At 37.7% G+C, this 12,607-nt stretch overlaps 1 protein-coding gene across 1 annotated transcript in view; it reads left to right on the top strand.

The window, feature by feature from the left end:
* tcf4 (transcription factor 4) overlaps nucleotides 1–8,864 on the top strand; it is a gene marked incomplete at its 5' end in the record, with an annotated part of 60,167 nt that extends 51,303 nt beyond the window's left edge. Inside the window, 5 exons of the mRNA XM_079487009.1 lie at nucleotides 823–946; nucleotides 2,853–3,000; nucleotides 3,738–3,967; nucleotides 5,227–5,359; nucleotides 6,268–8,864. Coding sequence (XP_079343135.1) covers nucleotides 823–946; nucleotides 2,853–3,000; nucleotides 3,738–3,967; nucleotides 5,227–5,359; nucleotides 6,268–6,316 — 684 coding nt within the window. The 3' untranslated portion in view covers nucleotides 6,317–8,864. The remainder of the gene's footprint in view (nucleotides 1–822; nucleotides 947–2,852; nucleotides 3,001–3,737; nucleotides 3,968–5,226; nucleotides 5,360–6,267) is intronic.
* Between the last annotated feature and the right edge of the window lie 3,743 nt (nucleotides 8,865–12,607).

Below are 12,607 nucleotides of genomic sequence, written 5' to 3'. Positions count from 1 at the left end.
CATGGAATACCACATGAGCCAGAGAACGCTGCATGAGATGCTGTATCCCACCATGCATTGCAGCTTCCAGTGTGAGCAGAAGTTGTGTCGCTCTTGATTTTTTCTTTCTATCTTATTATTTTACTCCAGTTCTGGTGCTGATTTGTTTTTAAATGTTTATAGGTGTATAACATTTTATTAACTTTATTGAACATATATTCATTCATATGTGTGTTATATTTTCATTCTCTTTATTTGTTTATGTTTTCACAATAAATATAGTTTCAAAGCAACTTCACAGAAAATCTCAGTTTTTCCACATTAGAAAACCAAATGAAATGTCTATTATCACAGTTTTTTTAAATGTACAGTTTTGGCTTACATGATTTGAGCATAATATTATAATATTAAATATGATGTAAAATGAATATATGGGTAATCAAACAAAATACTTTTGATATTTACATATCTTAGGAACTCATAATATGACATCCAGATATCATTTCCGACACAAATGCTAATTTGACACTTTTAATGTGTTGAGTGCATTGTAGAAGTATTTCAAACAGAGAGAGAGAGAGAGAGAGAGAGAGAGAGAGAGAGGGAGAGAGAGAGAGATGCTTTAAAATGGAGGAGTCTTGATGTTGGTGTGTTGTGCAGGTGAACAGCGCCCTCTGTTGATCAGATGTGGCAGAACAGACTGAATGATGAGAGATTGTGTGTGTGTGCAAAAACTGATGGAACATTTTGGATCATCATTTTAGTTTTCTCAAGCTTCACAATACACAGTTTTGAAATAATCTCTCTCTCTCTCTCTTTGTTTCTCTCTGTCTCTCTCCTCAGGTGGGTGGTCATCGTGAAGATGGTTTGAGGAGTGGTCACTCCATCGGGTCCAGTCAGGTTCCAGTACCGCAACTCCCTGTGCAGTCAGCCACCTCCCCTGACCTCCAGTCCGACCCATACAGGGGTGAGCCTGACTCACACACACACACACACACACACACACTCTCTCTCACACACGTACACAGACTCCAGGCTGGCATATTGTGGGCACAGAACGGGCATGATGCCAAACACACCCCCCCGCCGTCCCCTCCACTGCAACCAGCCATTTTAGAACATCCACACACAGCGCAGTCGCACATACGACATCACAGGATTCCTGCGCTCACAGGAAAAAAATCATAGAAATTTGATTGTAAATATAGATTGTGTAGTGATTGTACACTCAGCTCAATAATATTTCATTGTCTACAAACAGCTCTTTCAAAAAATTTACTCCCACAAACTCTGTCAAATCAGTTAAAGTTAACATTACATTACTGTGTTTTCATGAAAGTGTGCTTTTGTTCAGACGCCATTTTTATTTTTATGAAACCGTGGCGGCGCTGGCCGGGCCCGCAGACTAATCTGTGAACAGTTATGAGTCCATTAAACCCAGCGGCGTATTTTCAAGCTGAATATGTAAAAGGAAATTGTGTCTGACCCTGGAAGTGAGGCATGAAATCTCAGCTCATTTAAGAGGCGCTCGGTCTCCTCATTCACATGTTGGCAGCAGTTTCTCTCTGGAGATCTCAGCCAAACAGTTAATGAGGTGCTGAACGCTATAAAATATGAAAAAGAACATTATAAATAACAGACATGTGGATCAGAAATTATTATTTGTGCAGTTCGTCCAGGAGGAAATCTTCCAGAATTAACAGCTATGTGTTTCTGGCTGGAGCTCATGCTACCAGATGTAGTGTAGTGACATTATATTTCTCACATTTCATTTATATATTCAATTCAATTTCATTTTTCATATACTAATAAATATAGTATTTATACAGTACCGTCACCCTTTTTTCACTTACTTTCAAGTGACTTTACTTCATATATCTGTAAAGTTGCTGGAACACATTTATAAAGATGTTTTTGCTGTTTCTATAAAAGGGTGTTTTGTTAAGCTATTATGATGGTACATGAAACAGACCACCACATGAAAGCCACCGTCATCCAGACCAAAAGAAAACTCCATGATATTTTTTTGCAAAACGTTGTAGGGCGTCAAACTTAATCAAAAGTAATCGCGATGCAGAATAAAAGTTTGTGTTTACATAATATATGTCTGTGTGGTGTGCATATTCATTTTGTATTTATAAACACATTTACAGTGTGCATATATATTTATGAAATATTTCAATGTACAGTATTTATATACATCTACCAATCATTTAAATGTTTAGTTCTTTATTACTATAACTTTTATGTTTTCCCTAAATATATGAATGTATGTGTTTATAAATACAAAATGTATATGCACACCCCACAGACGTACTATATATACCATGTAAACACAAACTTTTATTCTGAATGCAATTAATCGTTCGACAGTCCTACTAATTTGATAAAAAAATCCATTTGTATATTTAATCATTTTAATTTTATCCTTAAATAGCATCTTTAATGTTTGTGTGTCATTGTGATGTTATTTATTAATTGTCATGACTTGTTTTCTGGCAGTAAACACAATCACACCAGTAAAGTATTTTAACTTTGTCGTCCCTGTGGCTAATCTGGTTGTGTGTTGTTTCAGAAGTTGCCAAGTTATGCCAAATGCATAAATGTAAATGAGAACGAGAGAGAGAGAGAGAGACTTTAGTTCCATTCTACTCAAACTATATCTCAAATCAAACTTTTTATTTAGTTTATTCTCATCACGTATCTGTGCGTCCATCTTAACAACTGAACAATCTGCAAAATTAGAAAACATATATCTGGACTTTTATTCACATTCTCTTTTCTTAGAATAGAAGTGACTGCATGAACATGTATATTTAACATGATGAATAAGTTCAAGTGACAGGGTGACGTGTGTTTGTTCTCATGTGCAGCTCTGTCGGCGGGTCTGCAGGGTCACAGCACTTCATCTGTGAGCTCAGAGATTAAATCAGAAGATGAAGGAGACGAGAATCAGGACAGTAAATCTCTGGACTCCAAGAAAGAAGACATGGACAGCAAGGATCTGAAATCATTAGAGAGGTCAAGATCTAGGTAACTGTACCGTGAGCTTCGCTTCATTCAAACACCCTTCTGGACTTTGATGAAGTGACATGTGTTCTGAGAGACAGCTGAACGCCGAGATGACAAACCCAAAACACAGACACGTGCACATCTGGACACGCAGTTACACAAACAAAAGGCTGACATCACAACAAAACACATTTGGGTTATTGAGCATCTCTTGTGGTGTTGAGCCAGATTTCAGCTGTTTCTCTCACATGAGCGTAGGGAATGACCTGGATCCCACATCCATCCAAACCTTCTCCAACATTCCCAGGATAAACTCCTCCGACAGAGTTTATAGATTTACACCTGGAATGACTCATTCGGATTCAAATTTGAAGAGGAAATCTGTGTGACATTATGTTTGCGATGTTTAAATTGATTCTTTATTGAATATTTCATGTCATTCGAAACAAATCGTTACATTATTTTAAAACTAAAATCAGCATTAAAGGATTCATGGAAACAGAAATCTCAGACAATTATAATATTGTATTATCATTTTGTTAAGGCTTTATAGTATCTTAATCAAATGTAAACAAAAAAAAACATTAAAACTAAAACTAGCTTCGTACAAGCGGAAACTATTTTTAATATATTCACAGAAATTGAGTTTGAGTTTGTTTTGTAGGTGTGGATTATAAACATTATATGTGTGTGTATTTACCCAAAATGTTTTGTTCTTTATTTTCCCTCACACACACACACCGTAGTAATGCTGACGATGAGGATTTGACTCCGGAGCAGAAGCTGGAGAGAGAGAAGGAGCGGAGGATGGCCAATAACGCCCGCGAGCGTCTGCGTGTGCGTGACATCAATGAAGCGTTTAAAGAACTGGGACGTATGGTGCAACTTCACCTGAAGAGCGACAAACCACAGACCAAACTGCTCATACTGCATCAGGCCGTCGCTGTCATCCTGAGTCTGGAACAACAGGTCCGAGGTCAGTATCACACTCCTCTTTTATTTCTCAGGGTTCCTACGCATTTTGGAAAAGTATGGATTTTTAATTGATTGTTTTGCCAGGTCTGGATTAGTATGGAAAAAGAAAATCGAGCGTGGAGATGATTATGAGTTTCCAGGCTATCGCCCTACTCGGTCCTCTAAATAATTTCTGATAACAAATGTATTTTTAGGAAGTTTGAAGCATGTTTGGACCAGATCTGATGGTGGACTGTCTATGGTGATCTGTCTATGGTTTGCTTTCCCATCAAGACTAAATGGCCGATTGTAATATCCAATAATGCAAACTAAAAAATACTGAAACGAGACAAAAACTTGACCAGACCTTCATAAATTCATCTAAATCCACGAGGCTTAGACTCACTTGCCTTTATATGTTGTGTTTAGCCCATTAAATCAATATTATTTCAAATATTTCAAACACATCAATGAATTATTTTTCTTTAATTCTCTCTCTATATCATTTATCATTTTTTATTTGTATACAATTTTGTGTCTGCAACTTTTGTAAGTTAATGTCTATGTCTGTAGCTACACAAAAAGTCAAAGGAATAGCACTTACATTGATTGTATTTCAATTTGGCAATATTTGTATAAAAATATCAATTGACCATGTGTTTACTCATCACTGATAAACATAAAAGACAGACATGGTTTTAGCTATTGTTTCTGTTTACACTCGTTGTTCTAAAATGCACATATGTAACTTTTTTGTTTGGGACAAACCTCTGTATTTCTAAAATCCTGCGTACGGTCCAGATTAAACGTCGTCAAATTTTGAAAGAAGCCAAGTGAATGAAGTTTAATCTCTTTTTATGTTCATTCATTATTTCACCAATCCTTCTCTTGCTGTGGGATGAAGGTTTACAGTTATTTAATTCGGCAAGTTATTAATATTGCACCAGATATGTTGTGTATTGAACATGTCTTGGTTTGGTGTTGATTCATTTCTATGAGGAATAGCTACAACAGTCCAATGACTATTTAGCAAGATATTAAAAGCACAACTTTTTTCAGATGTTTAATAGGGTCTGAAAAATGTTTCTGGGAAGTCTGTATGTTTGAGTCTGGAAAAGTGTGGCAAACGTAATGTAAAATGTGTAGGAGCCCTGATTTCAGCCGCATACGTTCTTGTGTATATTTGATGTAATGACACTTCTCGTCCTCCTGGTGGTGCTGTATCACGTGTCACCCTCATCATGTGAAAGTGATAAACGTGTCGTGTGTTTCACATTCCAGAGCGGAACCTCAATCCAAAGGCGGCGTGTTTGAAGAGACGAGAAGAGGAGAAAGTGTCGTCGGACGGCCCTCCTCTCTCATTGGCCGGTGCCCACCACGGCATGGGCGAGACGTCCAATCCCATGGGACAAATGTAAAGAGCCACACCCCCAGAATGGTCAGAATATTTCACTTAACACTGATCTGCTGTTGTACATGTGCCATTGAACCGAACCAGACTCAAATTCAGCTTTCACTCGGATTTATACACGACCAAAGATATTACCCGCAAGTGTGTTCTGACACACATTTTGGCACAAAAAAAGAGAACGATTTGGCAAAGTAATGCATCAAGTGGAGATTTTGATGTATATAATGATTACTAAAGACCTGATGGTTCAGATCAGATTAAACAACAGGCGCATTTTAACAACAGATTGGCTGTGAGTGTTTATAATGTGTGTACACAGGTTTTGGCTGTAAAATACCAGAGATCGTTGATATATAGGGTCAATAAAGCTCTCGAAATGAAAGGGCACATGTACACAACAGCTCCGAGCAGCGTGTTTTTGACTATTCAAATCATCTTGGTATTTACGGTTTGTTTGTTTGCTTTAATCTTTCGAAACCCTCTGAATTACGCGCAATAAAAACAGTAAAATTGGGAATGTGCGCAGAGTTCACATTGCATCAGGGATGTGAGAGTTCAAAGGTTTCAAATGTGTTTGAATGATTTTAAATGTGCCATTAATGACTTTATGACATGCAACTGTGAATCCGGGCTTCGCTTTATTTGAAACTTTTTATGTATGGAAATGGATTTTTTATTATACACGTGAGAGGGAATACACATATTCAAAGGCAAATGCAACAAAAAATAAGGAATCATATTCTGTATTTAGAACATTTATTTATACAGTTTATTTGTACGATTTTTCTCCCCGTGTAACGTGTAAATTTACCTTCGTTTTGTCGCCAATTTGAAATAATGTGGATGTTGAAATGTGTGTACATTATTTACATAAACACTGTAAGGTTTTTGTCTTTCTCTTGGTGTTCCAGGTCAAAGCTGCCAGAGTTCATCAAAATGGCGACTAATCACTTCTTCTGACAGTCCGAAAGAATCAATCAAACTTCCATCTGATCGTCCAACTTCAACTGTCCTCTTCTTAATCGGATCACAGCATCCCTACGGATTTACTGTATATTATGGAAAACTGGCAGAGTCGCATGGAGTCATCGTCCGTATCTTCCTCCTGCTAAAAAAGAAAAAAGAAGACGGTTTCCCCGAACACAATACGGACAGCAGTGGATTTCTCAAACATATCATGATGATGTAAGAACAGGCCTCTGATTTCAATGGCAATCTCGTCCACACTGTGGGACTTCTGTAGCTGTGCCTCATGGGACGTCTGAACGGACCAACACATTTATCACATTCTCTAGCGGCCCACGTTGAGTTTGGGCTTTAAATCAACAACGGGACGGGATCAAAGTTGCTCAAATCTTTGCAATAATGATGTGTGTTGTTTTCAAAAGTTAGTGGGAAAATTAGACAGAAAGTGTTTTGAAACCAGCAAGACCCCGACAATGAAAATTTACAGTGTGTTTCTTCACCACGATACAACAGGTTTGGTCTCAAATCATCAAACGCTGTCTATCGGTTAGCTAAACTTTGCTCGTGTAGACCCGATGGTCACTGTTTTTGAGCAGACGTGTGACTCACAGAAGATCTCTCCTGTTTAACCCCGCAAGGAGCCCGAAGATGCAATTTTCACATAACTAAACTTCAACCGATGTGCCTTTTAGAGCTCATATCATCACACGACTCATTATCAGAACTTTCTAGAATGCAAGCGTAGGAAACGTTAGTCTTTAGGTCTATGCAGACAGGTATTTTATGGCCTGGAATTTAAAAAAAAAGTAAAAAGGTAAAAAAAGTATTTTTGGGATAAACTGTATTTAATGTACTGTATGCCTATATGTAATTAGTAGGTGTGTCCACCCCTCGTGGCCCCGCCCATAACCCCTGCCCACAGCCCGTCACTGTTGTTATTGAGCGTTGTATTATATCTATCGGCTTTTAAGAATACTGGCTTGTTGTTGAGCCGCTGTAGTCCACAGTACACACGTGCGTGGTTATATGTGTCAAATGTTTCATTTTCCTTTTGTTTTGATATTTTTATTGTATGTCTGTGCTGGTTTCTTTTGCAAAAAGAAAAAGGGGAGAAAAAAACAGAGAAAGCAGCCGCACACGTCTGGGCAGTGTTTCTGTCGAGCCAGTCAACGGGAGGAAAAAAATGTCTATTCGAAAAAAAAACATATATATAAATGTATAAATATATACAGTCTATAAAGCGAGGCGTGGAGTTTTTGGAAAGGAGTGTGGACGTGAAGTGGAATTTCTTTATTTCCGTAAAGCGGAGAACTCTCATCCTTCGAGGAGACACGTGACTCTTTCGTACCGATGCCTCCGCGGGACCCAAGGGTCGTCCGCTCTCGACCGCCGCACCTACAAGGCAAACATGGACATTTGTAAATTGTAATTGCAACAAATGCAAACTTACCATTATTTTGAAATTGTGTATGTAAAAGTTATATTTTTACATGTAGGCTGTTGTTATTTTGTGTTTAGAAAATGCGTTGTATTCTTTTTTTCTTTGTTACGAGACGAAAAAAGAATTCATTGCGTGTTGAAACGTGTCACATTGAAAATGTAGTAAGGTCAAAAGCAAAAAAACGAAACAAAAAAACATTCTGTTTATATTTCTGGGAACATTTTTCTTTTGTAAACGTCGGGGTGGGGCTCGGGAATCAAAGCTATATGATCATTCTCTCGTCCTCTTTCATCGTTTCATTGTCATTTTTGATTGTTTTTCTGTAAATAGAATCATGAACTGAGGGTTCGGGACACTTTTTAACCTGCCAGTGATCATGTGACCAACAATCAGATCCTCATTTTCATGATAATCACTTTTGTAAAGAAACATCAGTGACCGAATTGACTCGACTTGTTTTTAGTGATGGTGGTTCATAATGACGGCTTAAACGTGCCACTCCTTTTCTTTCTGTGTGTTTTTTCTTTTCTTTTTTTCAAAACAAAATGCAAAGTGTCATGAATCTTTATGCATTATTTGCAGATGCAGATTATTCCAACACAATCCTGATGTGGCACATGTGTACTTCAGCATCGCTTCGGTCATGATGGTGTTTTTGTCCTTTCGGTCACTTTTTTGAAACATCTGAAGTTGTATTTTGCCAGTGCTAAAGATGTTTGAATACTTCTCTTGTGCTCATCACGTTGTTGTAATTCCTATGATTACAGTGGAATGATGATGATGATGTTTCCTCTCGGTTGTTCATAATGTACATACTTGTTATTGCTTTTATTAACTGGTTTGTTTTGTTTTTTAAGTCAAATGCAAAACTAAACTGTGTAAGCGACAGTTTTCCATCGAGCCGTGGGCAGTGTGAACTCTTCAGTGCTCCTCAGATTGTGAGATAAAGATTATTCCAGACACCGCTGCTCATTTTTGTGAGCGTCACATCTGCGGTTTGTACCGGAGCTCGTCGTGCTTTGTGTCCTCTGAGTTTTTGGAGAAATACGTTTTCTTTTTGTCACTTGAGTGTGATTTCAATAAAGAGAGCCGTTCTAGGACGCTTCTGCTCATCGGTTACACCATCACCCCATTCAAAACCATCACACTTCAGTCTATGGATCGATGAGTGTTCTCAAAATGCGATTTTATTGCAAACGTCAATCGTCTGTCTTGCACCGAGGTTGTTTGATGGTCATAGTTTAGCTTCTGACTTTCAATCTAGTGGAGATAAACTTAAATTAGAAAATAGTCAAAGTTAAATGCAGCACAAAGAGAAATCTGCAAACTGTGTAATATTTAAAAATCAAACCAAGAGAAATAACTGTTTGAGTGTTAAATCTGTGTCATGTGTGAATCGTATATCAACTGTGGTCTTTTCAATCCTCTCATGACAAACACTGCAGAATCACCACCGTGCGCTTGTCTCTTAAAAAGAAAACACATCAGACTTTATCTGAGAGGCAAATCTCTCAAAAACAATTGATACGACAAAAAGAATTTCAAATGTTTGTTGCTTTGTTTTACTAGTTAAAGACATCATTTCCGTCCGATGTGTGTGTCATAAATCTTTTATTTACATGTATGCGTGCATGATTGTTGTGTGGTTGTGTTTTCAAGTTTAAGTTCTTCATTTAGATTTGCTGTTATCGTTTCATCATCCATCATCTGTTGTTTTCTCTCGTCCTGTAGTTATTCAGTGTTGTCGTGTACATACAGTAACATCTCCAGCAATAAATGTGCCATTTTAATGACCGACAGCTTGAAGGGTTCATTATTCTCTTAGTATGACAGATGCGTAAAAGGGGAGAAAATGAACATGTATGTATGTCTTTGTTCTGCTGAACACAAAGGAAGATATTTGTAAGAATGTCACCCCCCGTATATATTAGATGAGATCTGTTTGGTTACTGACATTCTTACAGTTATCTTCCTTTATGTTCGGCAGAACAAAGACACTTTAACGCGTTTGGAGCAAACGGAAGGTAAGTTCTAAATGATGACAGCATTTTCATTTTGGGGTGAACTGTCCCTTTAAGAAATGAACTATTTATACAGCTAGAAAGTGTATTGAGTCACTTTTAAATGAAAGGTATTAATAAGATAAGGACCTCATTTTCAGAACAGATTTTTAATGTACTTAATGATGAAAATAAGTAAATGATTGCCGCTTGATTTAAGGGAGGTGATGTCTAGTAAACGTTTTGTGTTAGTTCATTTTCTGGTTTCGTTTTGAATGGCGACTCAAAGGACTTGTCTTGACGTGTTTAATCACAAGAGCTGGAAGTGACATCACTGAACATGTTTCAGCAGTGTTGTGCGATTAGGGGAAGTTGCTGTATGCGTCTTATGTGTGTCATGACCTCATCGTTCTCATCCTGTGACGTTCACATGTGTCTCACTGACTCACGGCTGTCTGTCGTTCATTCGGCTCAGATCCACCCTGCTCCTCCTGAGAGAACATCATGCTCAGACTTCTGTAATTCACCTCAGACCCACGCGGTGTGTGTTATTTAATCACGACTACATTCATGCCAGCACTGACTGTTTAATTACTGTTTATCTTTTACTCCCATTATCTCTTTAAAATCTTAATTACGAAACCAGCATAAATGGAGTCTCATCTGCATCTCAGATTTTTCTCGTGAGAAAAAGAGTCTGAAATGTCATGCGAGTTTAAGAAGAGATTTGTCAAGTCAATATTAATGAAGATCTCAATGTGGTCACAGCACAAGTGTGGTCTGGGTCGACGTTCAGCACAACAACATGAGTGTGATGTTGTATGATGATCATTATATGATCTTACCCGACCTTAAACATAGATGTGCCTAAAAGGTCATATATATTTTGGTTCCACCAAAGGTTCTTCTAATCTATGGTATTGTGAAGCACCGTAGGTTGAAGGACTGTAGGTTGAAACAACTCCACATTTGTGTGTTATCTTTTAACATGTATGTTTTGGCACCGCTTTAGATTACGGCCCGCAATGCACCGCAGTACAGTGTAACTTATTGTAACAATAATGTACCTCTATAGTATATATCTGTAGGTAAAGGGGAACTATATGTAAGGTTTGGGGAATAAAGGCGTAAGAGTAAGGAAAATAAAAAAATATTTACCGCTCTTGAAATATTTGATTATAGTCTCAAAAGATCAACAATGATATTGCACATTTTACAAATTAAAACTCATAATAATAACTCTTAATTAAAAGCAAGGATTTGTAACCAACAATCCTAAAATCAATCAAATAAATATGAATCCTATAGTCAAAAGTCAAATTTACAGTTGACAGATAGTCTGCATGCTTCATTTGTTTTTGTGCAAAAAACTGAACACATCATTTCCTCTTATTTAATGTTTGCTATGATAATAAAATAAGAACCCTGTGTATATGTTCACACTAAGATTACAGAGCAGGTCATGCAAACCACGTTATATTAAAATAGTTACCATTTAGTTAACTTTTTTTATTTATTTCCAAACCAGGGGCGGACTGGCCATCTGGCGCATTGGGCATTAACTTTGAAGGGGCTGGTAACTTTGAACGCTTCGGTCGTTCAGACAAACGTATTATAAGTGCGAATGCAAACGTCGACAGAAATGGTGGGGGCTGATTTCTCTTCCAAACTTTACACATTGTTCCCCTTTACCTAGAAATATGTGCTGTAGAGGAACTTCATTGTTACATTAAGTTACGCTGTAAATTGTGTTTGATTATGCGGTACACTGCGGACTGTAATCTAAAGCGGTGCCTATTTCTTTTAGTATTAATGACGGTGAACCAATGAAAAGTTCATTAAGAAGCCAGAGCATCAAAACTTCATGTTGCCAAGCAACACCGAGACTGAACGAGTTAGTGAAGATGAACCACATTCATGACGTCCTCTGACACGGACATGATGAAAAACTCACTTCTGAAAGGAACTCCTCCTTTAACATGCCATTCACATTCTGAACATCTCTGGTCTGATGTAAAGCCCAGTGATCTCAGAATTAACCGTGGTATACCATGGTTTTACATGGTTTCGGTGGAGCTCCTTGTACAAAAGCAATCGAGGAGGCAGATTTGACAGTAAGTGACACAGATACCGTTAAGTCACAATAAGTTTCACTGGCAGACACTCTTGATTCTCCTTCGTTCAGAGTGTTGGCGTGCGGCATGCTGGGATTCCACTCCCCGTTATGGCATGCATGACAATCTACCTCATATTTCAGTAACACACACACAGGTTGTTGAGCTGAAGTGTGTTGTAATGTGTTGAAAACGCTAGGTGTGGTTGAAGATTAGAGTCAGGAGAAGGTTTTACATGGTCAGGGTCACAGGGTTGGTATTAATATGAGATATGAGGAAACTGCTTACAGTGTATGATCAGTGTGTTTGACTGACAGATGTTATGTCAGCTTTACACAAACACACCTGTGTCCAAATCGCTTCATTCCAGGTAACAGACTGACTGTGTGAGTCTTGTTAAAGGTAAAGTTCAGATATACTGTGTAATGTGTTCTGAAGAAGAATGAAACTCATACAGGTTTGACATGACACGACTGAAGGTGTTCATTGGCTGATCTTTTCTTTAACCTTTATAAAATAAACCAAACATGTACGTTTGACATTCATTCATTTTTAGCACACAGGATATATTCCTTGTGTAATATTAGCACACAAATAATTGACTGCAAACTCTCTCAGTCAGTAAAAACAAACAGACCTGTTTTGGCAATAATGCACCTAAAATAGAGATCAATGCGTATGACATTTTTAAGAGTATTATTACGAAACACACATTTGTGCACAAAATGAT

The sequence above is a fragment of the Barbatula barbatula genome (genome assembly GCF_947034865.1).
Source record: "Barbatula barbatula genome assembly, chromosome: 22".
Classification (NCBI taxonomy): Eukaryota; Metazoa; Chordata; class Actinopteri; order Cypriniformes; family Nemacheilidae; genus Barbatula; species Barbatula barbatula.
The sequence above is the reverse complement of the archived record's forward strand: the minus strand, read 5'-3'. Positions and strand labels throughout refer to the sequence as shown.